This window comes from Diabrotica virgifera, chromosome 7 (genome assembly GCF_917563875.1).
Source record: "Diabrotica virgifera virgifera chromosome 7, PGI_DIABVI_V3a".
Taxonomy (NCBI): Eukaryota; Metazoa; Arthropoda; class Insecta; order Coleoptera; family Chrysomelidae; genus Diabrotica; species Diabrotica virgifera.
In genome coordinates, this window is record NC_065449.1 from 244,715,282 (window position 1) to 244,735,395 (window position 20,114).

Sequence of the window (20,114 nt, forward strand, 5' to 3'; positions counted from 1 at the left end):
ATTCGAGTAAATAGCTCCATTGTATGCTGGTGTCCAAAATTCATGATCATCTCCAGAAACTTGGATGCACTTGAAAACTCGACCACAACATTGAATACCAAGTCCATTGTAAGGGTGATCAAATTTAAATACTTGGGAACATGGCTTTCTGAAGACTGGGCATCAGGGAAGTAAAATGTCGCATTGATCAAGCTCGACCAGCTTTCGTAAAATTCAGGAAGGTACTGACCTGTTCAGAGTTCGATCTTCAGCTGAGACTAAGGTTTACTAAGTGCTACGTATGGTCAGTGCAGCTGTATGGCGTAGAGAGCTTTACACTCAAAACGAGGGATATCAACAGATTATCCTAAATATACCGTATCCTAAATATACCATATACGGCGAAAGTCACAAATGTAGATGTCCTCAAAAGAATCAACCAAAAACGTTAACTTTTCGAAACCATCAAGAAAATGTCCTGGTTCCGAAAGATAAGGCAATGGACAGGGATTAACGACATACAATATATTATACACATTGCTAGAAACAGAGAGTTAATGGAAAATAACATCCATTAGTGGATTTGATTCTGAAGAAGAAGAGAAGATGCAGGTGTTCCTTCATTCACACATGTCAAGTAAGGAAGCTTGTTATGACCCTGAGCTGATTCCTGCTTGTTTTTCGTAGTAGTCACTTGGGACGAAGAGAATTGTTTCTGCGTCAAGAATATAGGGGTTAAAAGTTTAAATAAACCAATAATACTTACAATAACCAGTCTACAGCTAAAATCAAACTAACGTCTTCGGCAGGCAACCCAACGGTATCCAACACCATCACCATAGTAACCAGACCCGCCTGGGGAATACCAGCAGCACCGATACTAGCTGCCGTTGCAGTTACACTGATGGCCACTAACGTACCAAAATCCAAAGGCACGTTCCTTACTTGAGCTATGAAGATGGCTGCTACTGCTTCGTAAAGGGCAGTTCCGTCCATGTTGATGGTGGCTCCTATGGGAAGCGCGAACCTGGCCACTCTGGAGTCCACGCCGTTTTTGTCTTCCAAGCATCGAATTGTGAGGGGAAGTGTGGCCGAACTAAAAATAGAAATTGGTAGTAAAATTTGAAGACTGTACTAAAGTCAAGCGTCCACAGACCCGCATCGTACGCATCGTACGCAACGGATTTTAGTTTCCCTTGTACAGAAACTTATGTAACCGCGTCCACAGACCCGCATCGTACGCATCGTACGCAACGGATTTTAGTTTGACAATCGATAATGCGATCCGTACGATGCGGATCAGTGGACGCGGTTACATAAGTTTCTGTACAAGGCAAACTAAAATCCGTTGCGTACGATGCGTACGATGCGGGTCTGTGGACGCTTGCCTTAATAGAAGCAAAGTATTGCAAGGAAAAGGTGTTCTAAGAAGGAAGTATTACAGTATTTAAAAAATGGATTGTAAAGGAGAGGGAGAAGGAATTACAGTATTTAAGAAGAGATTTTGGTGAGATTGAGGGACAGTTTTTAGAAATAAGTAAAAAGGATTATAGGAAAAAGGGAATATCAAGGTTACCAACCGTACACGGATAGTGTAATTATCTAATAGGCTGTAACATATTATTATGTTAATAGGTTCTAACGTCACCCTAATTAGCAAACATCGTAACTCCATTTTTAGTCAATTTGTAGTAAATATATGCGCCATCGGTTTGTAAATTATTTTTTCTACGAGCGTTCAAAAATGTCTACTTTCGCGCACGCATTTTAGTTTAGAAAGTTTCACTTTTCCGCACGCGTGTTACTTTTCCGCACGCGGTTTTTACTTTTCCGCACGCGTGTTAATTTAGATATGTTAATATGGCCTTAAAGTAATTATAATACATGCAATAAACTAATATTTAGATATTATTTACTAATTTATTTCAAATATATCTTATTGTGTTCCTGTTTTAATGAAATTAACGCGACAATTCGATGAAATAAAATTATTTTGACGTAATATTCGAAAGTCAAATCGGTAGACAATAACAGTCGTTTTGAATCATCGTCATGGAAACCAAGATCGTCGTCATGCTAACTAATTATATTGAAAGTTTGGTTTTGACAACCTTGTCAAAGAATTAATTTGTGTATGTATTTTCATATTAATTAAATTAATTGATTAAGATTTGGTAATTTTTTAAAGACTCTTAGAAAAAATATTGTTCCTAACTCTTGCAGAAAGTCTCTTTTCCGCACTCGACTGCTTGCCGAACTCCCGCTTCGCGTCGTTCGGCAAACTGCAGTCGCGTGCGGAAAAGAATGACTTTCTGCACTTGTTAGGAAATAGTATATTGTGCAACAAGTGCAGAAAGGTACTAATTTCTCACGAGTTTGAAAAGTTGCGGTACGAGCGCAAGCGAGTGCCGCAATTCAAACGAGTGAGAAATTACCTTTCTGCACGTGTTTCACACTATACTTTTTCTACAAGCACAGTTTTTCCTAAAAATAAAAATCACAATTTCCAAACGACGATTAATTATAATAGGTACCTATGTGATAAATTTTAAACTGTATTTAATTAATACCTACTAATCAATTTAAATTCCTTATACCTAAATAAATTGCACAGAAATCAGTTAAAAAATTTTAGCACTGCCTTAATTTGTTTAAATTTAAACAATTATTACACATTATTGACATTATATTTATGCAGTCACGGATTTACACAAAACCTACTTCATTCGACGTCTCTTGCACGGTTGCTAAATCCTTATTGGTTATTTGATAATTATAAAATGTTTAATAAGAATAAAATTGTAAAATAAAACAGTTGTAACATCCATAATTTAGTTTCTATGCTATAGTTAAATATAATAATTGTCTTATAGGTTATATATTTGTCTAAAGTTTAACCACGGATGTAAACAGAATATAACGTTACTCAGAATGCGGTAGTCCACGGATGTAAACAGAATATAACGTTACTCAGAATGAGGTAGTCAACTGTGCAGAAAAGAACTTTGCGGCACAGAAACGTCACTTTGCGGAACAGAAACGTCACTTTTCTGCACACTAATGTCAAATATCTTATACTGTGAGAAAATATCAAGTTTGCTAACATAAAACCGTGCAGAAAAGTGCACTTTGAATAGTGGTTGTAGAAAAATATCTATTATCTGTCTTTTACCCAAATCCTGTAACTCCACCTAAATGCGCCACCGGTTTTAACCAAATCCTGTAACTCCACCTAAATGTAGAAATTAAATATAAACAAAAAAGAAAACCTTGTAACTCCATATCAGCTTGTTTTGCGTCTCCTGAACAATTTATCGTTTTGGAGTTACAAGTTTTGCTAATTAGGGTGACGCTAATAGGGAACTTGCACATTTTTTTTTATTGCATAATAATGTTCAGTTTTGTATAAAAATGAGATTTCCAAAATTTCACGCTTCAAAAACTCATAATAACTTAGAAGTACAAATTTAAAGTCTTCTGTATCTTAAAATAGTTCAAACGACCCGTGACGTCACAGAGTTTAACTATATGGTTCCGGTTATATTTACGTATATTCTTCTTCTTCTTCTTTAGTTTATTGGCCTCCATCTACTTGGGTATTTGGAAAGCTCGTCGTCGGGGAATAAAGGAACAATATTTATATTCTAATGACATTTACCTTATGTCATTGTAATAATATATACTAGTTTGTTGAGACTAGAGTTTGATACAGTTTTTGAAGGAAAGGAAACAAGGTTTACTAATGAAAATAAAACCACTTTGTAAAAGTACAAGTTTTCTATGAATAGTTCAAACGATCAAAAACACTTGTAACGTCACAGAATTGTATTTTCTACTGACGTTTATAATGTCTAATTTAAAATTATATAATATACAATTGGTGTAGAATGTAAACATATAACCTTGTGACGTCACGACGCGTTTTGGGCTGGCTGGTATAAGTTGAATTTTTAGTCGTCTTTAGGGGCCAAACAAAACTTTTTTATCTTTGATACAGGCTATAAAATATGGCTAAGACACCAGTGCTAACGTATGGAACAAAAACGTGGTCACTTACATGGAAGAGCCAATAACTGCTTAAACGTTTTGAGAGAAAAAATTTTGAGAAGAATATATGGACGAATAAAAGAGCAAGGTTTGTGGCACAGGCCTTGCAAGTTTGAGTTGTATAGAAGTTTCGGGAAATCTGAGGTTGTAAAATTCATGATAGATAAGGCATGTAACCAGAGGAAGACCAAGATTTTGGTGTCAAGACAACTTGGATGACGAATTAAAATCTATTAGAATTAGAGCATGGAGAAGAGACAATAGACACGAGAAGAGACGTAGACTTAAAATCCATAGAAGAAGTAAAAAATAACTGAAGATTCGGAGTATAACTAACTGGAAAACAAACGCATAATAATAATAATAATAATATCGTATGACATTTTTGCTGGGAGATCCTTTCAGACAAGCTCTGGTGCCACTTGCATCTTTAAGCCTGTTGGAAGTAGCTAGTGTCAATGCTCACACTAGCCCAGGGGGACCGACGGCTTAACGTACCCTCCGAAGTACGGTAACAAACGTATAAGGCCGTCCGCACATGGGTCGATCGAAGACGCGTCTCGAAGTTCGCGCGTCTTGCTCGTCTTGTACGAACCCTGCGGCACAAGCGATTGCTCTCCGCACACTTGTCGATTCAGTTTGCTCACATCTTCCAACCAGGAAGAACGCGTTTTATATATCAACCAAAACGACTATTTCGATCTGTAAAAAGTACGGTATTATTACATTTTTAGTATAATTAGTATACAATGAGCATTATACAATAGAGGTTATTTTTCTACTTCCCCAACGAATTTTATAATAAACACCTAGAAACAGAAGGTCAATGTTTTCAGAATTTTATATTACAAACAATATATTTTCACAAAGCTATCAGCACTACAATCAACGAACATACCGAACAGCATTCACCGATCTTCAAAACTTTCCTCCATGACTGGAAATGTGCGTCTCACTCGAACTTTCTCGTGCGCTACCGATCGCAAGAGACGAGAGTCGGACAAGAGATTTGCAATCCTAAATGCCCCTCTACGGAGCTCAAAGCCACAACAAAGGGACTTATCGGGGAGAGATCTACGCGACTAGAATCGAGTCGACTACTTCGAGCGTCGACCCATTTGTGGACGGCCTTAGAGGTTAGAAGAGCAAGCCAAGATGCATTACACAAATTTTTGAGAAGTGGTGATGATGGTGATATGTTCTGTTAGTAGTCCAGAGAAATAAGATTTTTCTCGTTACACATCCCCCTCCAGGCCGAAACTAAATTTTTTGAGTAGCATGGGCATCTATATTAATAACCTATATGTTTCCTGCAGCCGATTTTGATGATATACATAGTTATAAACAAATGAAGATCAAAAAACGGTAAATTTTCGCTTTTTTCGTCTATAACCAAAAAGTTAAGCATTTTAAACAAGTTTGAGAGTAAGAACCTCATAATTCGTCTAAAAAATTTCAATATGACGTTCGCTGAATATGTCTATCCTTATTGGTTGCTTAGAAAATTGCAAAATAAATCATAAATTTTGAGTTTTTATAAATATTCATAACTTATGTAAAAATTAACTTAGAACCTTCTTATTACACGAATTGCTGAGACTTCTGGTGCTTAAATTATATTTTAAATTTCAAAGCAATTGGTCAAATAGTTTAAAAGTTATTTAATTTGTTTATCCCAAATACATTTTTTTTGCAACACTACAAGTCAGAAAATTATGAGGTTACAGTAAGACTTCTGACAGTTTATGGGAAAAAAACACTTAATTAAAAAATACTATTGACTTAATTAAAAAACAATGACAAAAAGTAATTTTAAACAGTGTAAAATTATTTTGCAAAAACACGTCGATTATTTGCATACTTATAAACAATTAGAATAACTTTTTAACCGTTACCCGTAGAAAAAATATTTTTACAAATTTGGAAAGACTGAATTTTTATACACATTTAGAAAGACAAACAGTTGTCCTAGGACACTTAGGGACGAAGTTAGCCCCCCCCCTTTTTTTTAATTCACATGTTTTTGCAAAATAATTTTGCAGTATTTAGAAATTATCTTTTATCATTTTTTTTTTAATTAAATTAATAGTATAAATTTTCTTCTTTCATAACCTATCCGAAGTATTACTGTAACTTCATCATTTTCTGACTTATAGCGTTGCAAAAAAAATTAATTTGGGATAATCAAATTAAATACCTTTTAAACTATTTGACCAATTGCTTTGAAATTTAGGGTATGATTTAAGCACCAGAAGTCTCAGTATTTCGTGTAATAATAACGTTCTAAGTTAATTTTTACATAAGTTATGAATATTTGTAAAAACTCAAATATTTTGATTTGTTTTGCAATTTTCTAAGCAACCAATAAGGATAGACATATTCAGCGAACGCCATATTAGAGTTTTTTATACTGTTTATGAGTTTCTCACTCTCAAATTTGGTTAAAATACTTAACTTTTTGGTTATAGACGAAAAACGCGAAAATTTACCGTTTTTTGATCTTCATTTGTTTATAACTATGTATATCATCAAAATCGGCTGCAGGAAATATATAGGTTATTAATATAGATGTCCATACTACTCAAAAAATTTGGTTTCGGCCTGGAGGGGGTTGTGTCACGAACATGATATTTTTTTTCCTTATTTCTCTGAACTATAGCTACTTATTCGTATATTACATTTCAATGAACATTTTTATTCTAACGAAAGTAGAAAGATCAACTTACCTCGAAGCAGTTCCAAACGCAGTGACAATGGCTTCTGACATATTATGAATAAACGTAATTGGATTCCTCCTTGTTAAGAGTATGTACAACAATGGCAAAACAATGAATCCTTGTACCGTCAATCCAACCATAACTGTAGCAAAATACCATCCCAGCGATCCTAAAGTTTTAGCCATATCGTCCATTTCCATTATCTTAGACGATACCAGAAACACGATACCCACTGGAGAGAGGAATATCACCCAGGAAGTAATCTTCATACTGACGGCCATCAGCTGGTGGAAGAAGTCGGCTATCACTTTGGCTTCCTTTCCTAGTTGAGCTATAGCTATACCCAAAGCAGCAGCTACTACGACTAGACCGAGGATATTGGTACTTTGGATAATTTCGTTGTCGATACTGTACTTGTAAAGATCTAAAAGTGTTAAAAATTAAAGTTTTGTAACGATCCAAAAAAACCTTATAAATTTTAATTCAAGTTACTCAAAAGAGGAAGGAACTAAAATTCGAATTGTTATTATCTGCGCTTTTTAAGATGGAAAATACGAAGCAGACCAGAGTGGTGAATTAGTCGACAAGGGGTCTATAATTGCATCCACGACCTGTAGTTCACCGTGATATATATATATATATATATATATATATATATATATATATATATATATATATATATATATAGTTTAGTTATTTCCTGACCGTAAATTATTAAATAGAAATTTTTTAATTCCTGGGTTTTCGGTCTGATAAAAATAAAACACTTTATTATGGCTTAAACGTTTCGGCTAATTGCCATTTTCAATAAGCACTTTAATGAATAATTGTAAACATTACATAAAACAAAACAAAAGACTAAAATTTACATTGCACTTGTTGGCTTGGCGTTTTGTTGTGGAATGCGAGCTTGACTCTTGAAACCATATGGCAGAATTCAAAATTGACGTCCGTTAAGGACCGTATTTAAAATATTTGCCAAATTGTACATTTATAAAAATTAAATCAATTTATTAAATTATGATATACACTGGAGAGATCCTTGATGTCAGTTTTATTATTTATGCAATTTTGGTCTTTCTTTACATGGATCATCTCCAATATACATCTTTTGTTGTAGTTTTGTTCTTTTTCTAAAATTTGTACATTTTCAAAATCAAAAGCATGGTTATTTTCTATGGAATGCTTGGCTAATGCTGTAGTGTTTACTTTGTTGGTTTGTACACTATGTTTGTGTGCAACCATCCTTCTATGTATATATTGATGTGTTTGCCCAATGTATGTCGAATTGCAGTCTTTACAATTTACTTTATAAACAACGTCTGACTGCTGGTCCTTAGTAACAATGGGTTTAAATTTTGAAAAACATTGCCCCGATGTTTTATGCTTATATATATATATATATATATATATATATATATATATATATATATATATATATATATATATATATATATATATATATATATATATAAGCAGTGGGGTTTCTACGGTCTCCTCCGCATCCCACATTTCGCTCGCCATCGTTTTCTATCCACCCATTCGTTTTCTTCAATTGCTCTATCTGCCATAGACTGTTCTATGCCTTTGTTCCATGTTTCTGTAGGCCTTTCTCTTCTTCTTCTTCTTATGGGTGTGTAACTTAATGCTCTTTTTGGCCAACTTTCCTCTGACATCCTCATAACATGACCATACCATAGCAATTTCTTTGTTTCTGTATGGTCAAACGTGGAATATACACTCTTTGTCCGTCGTCTTATTTCCTCATTTGGTACATGTTCTAATCTAGATACCCTGCATGCTCTACGTAAGTAATCCATCTCCGCTACTTCTATATTTTTTCTTTTCTTTCCTTTCCTTTCCTTTCCTTTCCTGTGAGTTGCCAACACTCTGCTCCATAAGTTATAATAGGTTACACAATTGTTCTGTAGATTGTTAATTTTGTGTCCAGATTCACCTTGTTAGACCATAGTAGACCATTTAAAACACGAGTTGCTTTCCTTCCTTGCTGTATCCTATGCTGTATGTCTCTTTTTGTAGTTCCTTCTTTTGGTATTATGCTTCCTAAATATCTATATTCCTTACATTTTCTTATACTTCTTAACTCTAGTTCCGGATCTTCGGTTTCCTCTCCTATTCTCAAATATTCCGTTTTCTCCATGTTCATACATAGTCCCCATTTTTCATATTCGATCTGTAACTTTCTTAGCATATAATCCATATCATGTTCATCGTTGGCCAGAATTACTTGGTCATCAGCAAAAAACAAAGTTGTTAAACAGTTTTCTTTAATCATTATTACCATCCCAGCCACTGTTTTCCTCCATTGCTCCAGAGCTTTCTAGATGTATATTTTACATAGTGTTGGCGATACGCAGCACCCTTGCCTTAACCCTTTTGTAACAGGGAATGGTTTCGACATAGATTTTCCCTATCTAATACAGCTTTTCGGGTTTTGATACATATTTTGAATTGCTCGCACATATGCTTCACTTATGCCTATCGTCGTCAAAATTTCAAAGAGTTTCTTTAAAGGTACCGTGTCGTAGGCTTTTTCCAGATCAATAAATGTTAGGTGAGTAGACAGATTCCTTGCTTTTCTTTTCTCTATTACTTGTATTTCACCGTGATAACAATCTTTAACCACCGTGATAGATAAAATACGGTCAGATTTAAAAACAATGGGGCTACCCATTGACCCAACTATCATGGACAGCCGTTGGAGATAAAGACGAGTTATGTAATCAGCCGAGACCCATCCCGGATTGTAGTGCTACGAGAAGAAGAAGAACGATTACTTACCTGTGCCACTGGTGTTGGTTGGATGTAATTTGGTACGAGTCTGTAAATAATAAATTGTAATTACCAAATTTATAATTATTTAATAAACGTTTATTTCTTAATGATAACAAAGACAAACACCTTAAGACATCTTAATGATAAACACCAAACCGGCTCAAAATGGATGGCACATGGCTCAGGATAGAGAAAGATGGAAGAGCGAAGGGGAGGCCTATGTCCAATATTGGATGTCACAAAGCTAATAGATAGATAGATAGATAGATAGAACAAAGACAGAAAATAAATTGTAGTTATTCGTCTTATCGTTCTTCATATTTAGAAGAATACTTTAAGAAGGTGCAAGAAAAATGGGAAATTTTCACATCTTAAGGCTAATAACTTTTTCATCTGGCTCTTCGAAGGACCAATATGACCCAAAAATTTTTTGAGTTGTTTTAAGTTGTAACCATACCATTATCTTAGACCTTAGGTTATTCGGCCAAAATATTCGTCTTCTTCCGAGACTTCTTCTGGAAGTGTTAGTTTTCGCCAAATTTCATGAAAAAAATTGTTTTGTTACGAAAATTACCATTGTCAAAGTCTTTGGCCCTGGTCTAAGTTTATAATGGTTCGCAACTGTCGAAGGAAATCTCCTTTGATTAAGTTGAGAAGTGTGAATCTTAGACTGTCCCATTACGTGGAACCTAGTTTGTGCCATATCTTAGTACCAGTCCAGAACTTCAGGAATATCTGTGATAAAAGTTCGGTAACACTACCGCGACTAGTATTGAAGGTTGCTCCAATGTCTGATGCGAATCCCAAAATAAACGAGCTCTAACAGGCAGGATATTGCCCTGTTAATGCTCCCCACACCCCTCTCTCAAAATGAATCTTCAGAAAACAAAAATAATGAGTAATTTACAAACTAATCTTGTTATTGACAACGTCAGTCTTGAAAATGTAGACCACTATAATATCTTGGACATACCATTAAAATCGGCAAAGAAAACCAAATAGCCGAAATAAAAAGACGCATACAATTGTCTTGGGCAGCTTTCGGCAAGTTAAGCTTTATCTTGAAGAATAAAGATATACCAATGTGACTAAAACGTAGAGTTTATGACAAATGTATCTTGCCTGTAACTACATATGGACTGGAGACCATGGCCTTTACAAAGAAAACCTTAGAGCAGCTCAGTACAACTCAAAGAGCGATGGAGAGGGCCATGCTAGGGATTAGTTTGAGAGACAGAATTCGAAATATCGACATTCGTGAAAGAACAAAGATTACTGATGTCGCTGAACGTATAGGCTCAAGTGGCAATGGGTCGGATGTTGCCCGAGATAATTCCGAAAAATGGACACAGAGACTAACAAACTGGAGAACAAGAGAGAAGAGGCGATGAGTAGGCAGACCGCAGAAGAGGTGGGCAGATGATATCAAACAAGTCGCGGGCAAGCAGTGGATGAGAATTGCAAGAGTAGAAATCAATGGAAGCAAATGGAAGAGGCCTATATCCAGCAGTTTACGAACACAGGCTGAAGAAGAAGAAGAAGAAGAAACCCCTCTCTAGTTCCATTCCTCCTTGTGGAGTATTGGACGCCTATGTGTCTCTTGGCCAAAATTGCAACATTGCTGACTGCCGGGAGAGCACGTTGGTCATTCTAGTGATGGTTAAAGCTCTCTTACATGGAGGCAGGATTTGGGTACTTTCAGGGCCCTTAACATCATCTTGGGGAGATAGCGATAGTCCTTGCCGCTAAATCCTGAGCACAAATATCTCAATACTTGAACGGTATTTCTTGAAACTTTTTCGGTATTGTAACCTTCTCTTCCTTTTATCTTTTTAATCTTATCAATTTGTTAGAAACACTATTATTTATTTGCCGACACTTTACCAAATCATTAACATTGCAAATCTGGTTTTATGTTTTTACTGGTAATTTATTATACAATTTATTGGTAATTACACTTAGTGCACCTCCAACAGTACATGAACTCGCAGCATATCATCATCAAGGTTGAAAGTAGTGAAGCTTGAAACGTTTAAATTTTCTTTAGTCAGAATATTTATTTAAAACTATGTCCTCAGTGTAAATTTCTATTAAACGCTCCAAATACGTCAAATTTGGTATAAATGTCAAAATTTTTACTTTTGAACACAAAGTCCAGAAAAATTTTATTTCTGGAACTTGGAACGTCAGTTACAATGACCTAAACTTGAAACGATAACAAAATGTGCGAATCGTGGTTGGCTAATCTTAAGCAAAACAAAACTAGATTGGGCAAATCAAAATTTTAATCAATGTTGATTGTAGTCTTTAACTGGGTTACCGGAAGTCAAGAAATTAATCAAATGCTTGCTGAACATCATGCTAGTATAAGGAAAAAACAGCCAGAATTGTGAAAAACAAGCTACAATACATACAGGGTGTTTCATTAATAATTGTCCATATAGTAACTGGAGAAACCTTAGCACAAAATACGAAGATTTAACCTAAAACACTTAAATAAAATGTGGTTCCTTACTGAGTTACAGGGTGTTTTATCTAAAAATTTAAAAACTATTTTTGCTCAGCATTTTAAAACTATTCGACGTATCCTTTTCATACTTGGCAGAAAGGATAGGTGCTGTACAAACTACTAAATTATGTTAAACAAACGTTTCTGGCTATTACCAGAGGCGTACGACGGGGGAAAGAGAATGGTTGACCCTTTCCAAATTCTACGCCACTGGCGGAATTGCTATTTTAGTCCAATATTTGGATTTTCCAATACAACTTTCTATGAAAATAATGTACTCTTCAGTCGTAACGATAAAATCATTAGTTTTCGAGATATTTGAAGTTGAAAATGCAACGGCACAGCTATTTTGGTTAATGTATTGTACCTACCCCTTCATTTTGAACTTCAAATGTCTCGAAAACTAATGATTTTATTGGTACAAATAAAGAGTATGTTATTTACATAAAAAGTGTTGGAGAATTGAAAAATTGCACTAAAATAGTAATTCCGTCAGTGGCGTAGAACGTGGGAATGGTCAACCATTCACTTTCCCCTGTCGTACGTCTCTGATAGTAGCGAGAAAGGTATATTTAACATATTTTAGTATGGTGTACAGCACCTACACCTTCTGCGAAGTATGATAAGGATATGTCGAATACTTTTAAAGTACTGGATACAAATAGTTAATATTTATTTAATAGGTATGTTTGATTTAGAATTTAAAAAAATTGTATACCCAGTAGTTTAAAAGTATTTTAAATATCCTTATCATACTTGTCAAAAAGTGTAGATAGTGTCCACCCTACTATTGGATGTTAAATAAACGTTTCTGGCTACTACCATGACGTCACCCATTTGGGCGTGATGACGTCATCGATGATTTTTTTAAATGAGAATAGGGGTCGTGTCATAGCTCATTTGAAAGGTAATTCAATTCTCTATTCAGTAATATATAAAAATTTTAATTAAATTTATTGACATAAAAAGAAGAATCTGTGTAATTTATTTAATTCAAAATACATTTTACTGCTATCAGAAAACAGGAAAAATATTTATTTGACAAATAAAAAATATTGTTTTTTGCAAATTCAATATTAAAGCAGCCACCCACCTGCCTCTTGAGAATTTGAGCATTTAATTGAAGCGAAAAGCAATAATTAAAAAAAAACATTTTTTTCTATTTTCTGAGAGCAGTAAAATGTATTTTGAATTAAATAAATTACACATACCTATTCTTCTTTTTATGTCAATAAATTTAATTTAAAAAAATTTTTTTCGGCACCCTGTACAAATAATTATGTTAATGTTTATACTATTGAATAGAGAATTGAATTACCTTTCAAGTGAGCTATCACACGACCCCGATTCTCATTTAAAAAAATAATCGATGACCAATGATGATGGGTCATCACGCCCAAATGGGTGACGTTACTAGTATGATATATATGCCAAAAAGTCGTAATTTAAAAATAAAAATTGACCTGTTTCGGGATTTTTGTTCAAAATCGTCCATTCTCGAGAAAATGAATTTATTCCAACCTTTACGTGCTCACTGTATAAAAATCGAAAGGATCAGCGTTTTTTAATTTTTTAAAACAAGGACAAAAATTATTTTATTCCATAAGTGTCTTCCACCCTATATATGATTTTTAAAAATGTTAACAAAAATTTTATTGGTATTTGAACAATCAGTACTTACTTGGAAAATTGTGGCTTCTACTACATTTGGTGGGAACATATTCCTGCAAATAAAAAAATAAGTAATTAAATATCAAACAATTTTTCTAACTAAAATCTATTAATACTCCATCATACATGTTTTTAACAATCTTCTCATATTTAACCTGAACTCTTTTCTTATCGAGCGATCACTACTAATTTCTCGAGTAACTAATAATAATAATGGAGTTTATTTGTAGCAAATAAATTGTACATATAAAATAAACTCAGTTCCTCACTGAAGTTGTATGTACAACTTGTGCGTGAGGGTTAAATTTTGATTATAAAACAACACCAAATAATTTTAAAATTTACAAAAAGGAATCAAAAATAGTCTTTTTGCTCATCTGTCTTCAAATTTGGGCTCCTCTTCTAACTGATTTAGTTACTGTTAAATTTTGCTTATCAGACATACGAAAATCTCATAGAATTTTAAAAGAGGATTGCGAATAATTTGTGGTGGGACTCCTCTGGCGGGACTTCGTTTTCTATGAGAATTACCATTACTTTTGATTGTGTTTTATCCATTTTTACAATAAATTTTACGATTTAAACACTTAGAAGTGACGTTTCAAATAAATCATTTTTGACATTTGTGGATTTATCAAGATTTATCATTTAACTCTATCAGATGATTTCTCAAGACCAATGAATATTCCTGTATTTTTCATTACCTGTTTTATAATGAAAATTGTATCTGTTTTTGATCTGCCTTGCATAAAACCATATCGATTATCTGATATTTCGGTTTATCAGTCTATCAATAATTTATTGATCTCTCCCATATTTTCATGGTGTGTATATGTATTTTAACGTGCGAGAACTGCTTTCTAAGCCCTTGAATGATGTGCTTAAATACTTTGCCGTCCTTCTTGTGATGTGTCCTGTGCATGTGATAGTCCAGAGAAATAAGATTTTTCTCGTGACACAACCCCCTCCAGGCCGAAACCAAATTTTTTTAGTAGTATCGAGATCTATATTAATAACCTTTATATTTCCTGCAGCCGATTTTGATGATTATACATAGTTATAAACAAATGGAAGATCAAAAAACGGTAAATTTTCGTTTTTTTCGTCTATAATCAAAAAGCTAAGCATTTTAAACAAATTTGAGAGTAAGAAACTCATAAATCGTCTAAAAAATTTCAATATGGCGTTCGCTAAATATGTCTATCCTTATTGGTTGCTTAGAAAATTACAAAATAAATCATAAATTTTGAGTTTTTATAAATATTCATAACGTATGTAAAAATTAACTTAGAACCTTCTTATTACACGAATTGCTGAGACTTCTGGTGCTTAAATTATATTTTAAATTTCAAAGCAATTGGTCAAACAGTTTAAAAGTTATTTAATTTGTTTATCCCAAATTCATTTTTTTGCAACACTATAAGTCAGAAAATTATGAGGTTATAGTAAGACTTCTGACAGTTTATGGAAGAAGAATATTTATACTATTGACTTATTTAAAAAAAATGACAAAAAGTAATTTTAAACAGTGTAAAATTATTTTGCAAAAACACGTCGATTTTTTGCTTACTTATAAAAACAATTAGAATAACTTTTTAACCGTTACCCGTAGAAAAATTATTTTTTCATATTTGGAAAGACTGAATTTTTATACACATTTAGAAAGAAAAACAATTGTCCTAGGACACTTGGGACGAAGTTAGCCCCCCTTTTTTTAATTCACATGTTTTTGCAAAATAGTTTTGCAGTATTTTGAATTATTTTTTGTCATTTTTTTTAATTAAATTAATAGTGTAAATCCTCTTCTTTCATAAACTATCCAAAGTATTAGTGTAACTTTATCATTTTCGGACATAACTGTAACTCTTTCATAAACTATCCAAAGTATTAGTGTAACTTTATCATTTTCGGACTTATAGCGTTCCAAAAAAAATTAATTTGGGATAAACAAATTAAATACGTTTTAAACTATTGCTTTGAAATTTAGGGTATGATTTAAGCACCAGAAGTCTCAGCATTCCGTGTAATAAGAACGTTCTAAGTTAATTTTAACATAAATTATGAATATTTATAAAAACTCAAAATTTATGATTTATTTTGCAATTTTTTAAGCAATCAATAAAGATAGACATATTCAGCGAAAGCCATATTAAAGTTTTTTATACGATTTATGAGTTTCTCACTCTCAAATTTGTTTAGAATGCTTAACTTTTTGGTTATAGACAAAAAAGCAAAAATTTACCGTTTTTTGATCTTCATTTGTTTATAACTATGTATATCATCAAAATCGGCTGCAGAAAACATAAAGGTTATTAATATAGATGTCCCTACTACTCAAAAAATTTGGTTTCGGCCTGGAGGGGGTTGTGTCACCAACAGGATATTTTTTTCCTTATTTCTCTGAACTGGTGAGTGATCGGGGTCTTATTTGCTAATTTAATTTTTACAATTTTCTTTAGAATTGGTTTCCATGCAGTTGGAAGTCTTTGGCAATTATTTTTTGGATGTTTTTCAATTTCTATTGCTTTCCGATTACACATTTGGTTTCATTTTCAATATTAACTAGCATTTTTGTTTTTAAATTAAATTTTATTTTATGTCTTGTGTTTATGAGATGTGCTAGGGTACAGGGGCTGACGTCTGCTCTTTTGTTTCGATTTCATTTGATGTTCTTTTCGTCTAACCTGTATTCTTTGATTGATCTGTCCGATGTACAAGTTGTCGCAGTCCTCGCTATACTCCTTGGTTTTCCAATGCAATTTTTTTTGGGAATGTAAATGAAATTTTCCTGTCGGTGGTAAATATTAGTCTTTATTTTGTTTTCCCCTAAAACTCTGCTGATTTTATCTGTCGTGACTTTTATATCTTCTTCTTACTTAAAGTTCCCTCTCCTATCGGAGGTTGGATATCATGATGGCTATGGTCACTTTGTTGGCTGCTGCTCAGAATAGTTGTAATGAACTACAGTTAAACCATTCTCTAAGGTTCCTCAGCCTGGAGATGCGTCTTCTTCCTATGCTTTTTCTTCCTTGGATCCTTCCTTGCATAATAATTCTCAGCAACTCATATTTTTCTCCTCTGGTAAGTGACCCAAATATTCCAGTTTTCTAGTTTTTATACTTTTCATAATTTCAAACTCCTTATTTAAACGTCGTAGCACTTCAACATTGGTAATCCTTTGAACCCACTGAATTTTCAATATTCTTCTGTAACACCACATTTCGAACGCTTCTATTCTTCTTATGTGTTGTCTCTTCAATGTCCAATCTTCCATTCTGTATTAGTCCAGGGCGGATCTGTTTTGAGATGGACGTTGAGAGGTGACTCAAATTTTTTTGCAGAAATTGCTTGAAAATAAATCGAATAATAATATTCGAGTTATCCTCCCTCTCAAAAAGGTCCGGAACATTGTTTAAATAATCAAAATGTCAAGAATTGAAGGAAAAATTCGATTTTTTTCTTCGTTTTTTGATTATAACTTTAACAGTATTCATTTCCGAGAAAAGTTGTACTGACATAAAAGTTGCGTAATTCAATTTACTACAATATAAAATTGGTTAAAAACTTAAAAAATAGTCACCCTACTTGCAAAATAGCAATAATTGCGAAAAACCATACAAAAACAAGTATTCGCATTTTACGTTTTTCAACCATTTATGCTACACTTAGGACCTTCATATTTCACCCAGAAAAACTTTATGATACAGTAAAACAATACTGTAAATTTCATTAAGATCGGTTCAATAGATTTTGCAAAATAAATTTTGCAATACAGCTTTCGCAAAAAAAATTCATTTATTCAAAATGTTACAGGACTGAAAATAAAGCACATAGCAAGTTGAATTTTTTTTTTGCTTATAGAAGTGTACTGTACCTTTCATTTGCAATTATCAAAATTAAAATCGATTAATTACCACGGCGTCAGAAAATTTTTGAAATAAACAATAATTTTTGGTGCTACGCGCAGGACAGCGGTGTTCGATTCACACAGGTTGATTTCCACCAAAATTTCTTCCAATCTTTATCTAATATATTATTTTCTTACTCTATATTTTGTTGTATTTTAATTTTTTAATTCCACAAAAATCAAACTAATTTTATTATTGTTTGTGAAATATTGTTTAAACAATTGCATATGTTTAAAAATAATAAACTTTTATTATTTAAATTAAAATATATGAACAAAGAAAGTTTTTGCTAATAAAAGTGTTATTTCAAAGGACAGAGTATGTGTTTTTATTTTGCAATAAACAAATTTATTTATTTATATCGAAATGTCATAAAAATTAAAATTTATCAAATATTATCAAAGGTCATTGGAATGCCCAATCAGAGCAACCTATCCGCTGTCCTGCGCGTAGCACCAATAATTAATGTTTATTTAAAAAAATTCCTGACGCCGTGGTGTTAAGCGATTTTAATTTTGCGAAATTGCAAATGACAGGTACAGTACACTTCTATATGCAAAAAAATTTTTAACTTGCTATCTGCTTTATTTTCAGTCCTGTAACATTTTGAAAAAATGAATTTTTTTACGAAAGCTGGATTGCAAAATTTATTTTGCAAAATCTATCGAACCGATCTTAATGAAATTTACAATATTGTTTTACTGTATCATAAAATTTTTCAGGGTGAAATATGAAGGTCCTAAGTGTAGCATAAATGGTTGAAAAATGTAAAATGCGAATACTTGTTTTTGTATGTTTTTTTCACAATTTTTGCTATTTTCCAACAAGGGTGACTATTTCTTAAATTTTTAACCAATTCTATATTGTAGGAAATTTAATTACGCAACTTTTATCTCAGTACAACTTTTCTCGGAAATGAATACTTTTAAAGTTATAATCAAAAAACCAAGAAAAAAATCGAATTTTTTCTTAATTTTTTGACATTTTGATTATTTAAACAATGTTCCGGACCTTTTTGAGAGGGAGGATAACTCAAATATTATTATTTGATTTATTTTCAAGCAATTTCTGCAAAAAAATTTGAGTCATCTCTCAACGTCCAAATGTACTAATATTTTTACAGATGCGCCCTGGTCTATATAGCAATATAGAAAATATGTAGCATCTTAGAGCCCTCAATCTGAGAGGCAAATTGGGTTTTCGTCTACTGGAGCTCTGATTTTGTTTTAGAATTTTTGTGCCTTTTCAATCGTAGCCATGTAGAAGCAATTTTTTCTTAAAGCTGTTTTAACTTTGTGGAGTTCCTCGTTCTTATGGCCCTCATCTGCCAGTTTTTATAATCTTGTAATTAGGGATTTGATTACCAAATTTAATTGTGCAGGATGATGGTGTCAATCAGCGAGTAAATATCTGTCAATATGAGTTAGTTTTTAGTATATCTACTGTATATCCTATATATCATATTATGATTCCGTCACAGTATATAGAGGTTCCACAGTAAAACGACTCCTCTGTCGGCGCTTTGATCTCAAGAAGTAATACCGGCAGTACGCAATTGGTAATTCACCAGTGGTGGATGCGGGTTTTTCCTGTTAAAATCCGTACGTTTCTATGCGACTAGCAATGCGAGAGTGGGGCAAAAGCGACTAAGATCATTGCGCGACTACAGATTTTACTTCCAATTTTTCGGAGAGTGGTTCTACTGTCCCTCTTTATACTGTGATTCCGTCTTTCTTCTTTAAGGAAAATCAATAGAAAAAGAGCCTCAGAAGACAATGATAAAAATCATAAAGTTTATAGAACTAATAGAAAAGAACAACCTAACATTTATCTGTTATAAAATAATCTTTTTTCTTTTATTATGTCCGCTATATTTTTGTATAGCATGGCTATTTTTTATAGCCAGTTTTTGCACATGCTTTCCCACCTACACATTTATTCCATTATTAAGTTGTCAACGTAAATAAAAATTCTATTATTAAATCTTTATAAATTAATTGTTGACATTGTCAACAAAACCTACTCGGATGTATTTGCAGTGGATTTTTCCGTGCATTTATTTAAATATGCGAGGTGTAAAAAAAAGACAATAAGATTTATAATGTTTAACAAACTTCAGTAAATGACCTTGCATAGCAATGTTTATAGTTTAAAATATACGATCTGCGATAAGACTTTTGATAACTAAAAATATATTTTTGTTCTAATTTAATAAGTTTCGTGACACGCTATACCAATGTGTTGTTTCCTCGTTTTTTTTAAGAATGGTCTCCTTTTCATTCGATATACATAACAATACGCTGCTAACAATACCCGGAACTTTTTTGTAAAGTTTGTAAAATAGTCCAGGGTAATAAGGATTTTCTCGGGACACTCAAAGATCCAGGTAGCTGACTACTTTTTTAGTTATTGTAGACCTATAGGAAGAAAACCTACCTGTTTCCTGCCTAGAGTTCGCGTCCGTTTTTTAATTATTTCTAACAATTT

The 20,114-nt window shown here is 33.0% G+C and overlaps 2 protein-coding genes across 6 annotated transcripts in view; one reads left to right on the plus strand and one right to left on the minus strand.

Moving 5' to 3' along the window:
* Positions 1-20,114, plus strand: part of LOC114329522 (zinc transporter ZIP11) — a 235,547-nt gene that overhangs the window by 75,518 nt on the left and 139,915 nt on the right. The window lies entirely within an intron of this gene.
* The window catches only part of LOC114329498 (excitatory amino acid transporter 3), an 87,395-nt gene that overhangs the window by 11,850 nt on the left and 55,431 nt on the right, over positions 1-20,114 (minus strand). For all 4 annotated transcript variants that reach the window (XM_028278648.2, XM_028278639.2, XM_028278632.2 and 1 more), the window contains exons 3-6: positions 13,730-13,772; positions 9,546-9,585; positions 6,753-7,167; positions 746-1,075 (exon numbers count right to left, since the gene is read on the minus strand). In XM_028278648.2, coding sequence (XP_028134449.2) covers positions 746-1,075; positions 6,753-7,167; positions 9,546-9,585; positions 13,730-13,772 — 828 coding nt within the window. The remainder of the gene's footprint in view (positions 1-745; positions 1,076-6,752; positions 7,168-9,545; positions 9,586-13,729; positions 13,773-20,114) is intronic.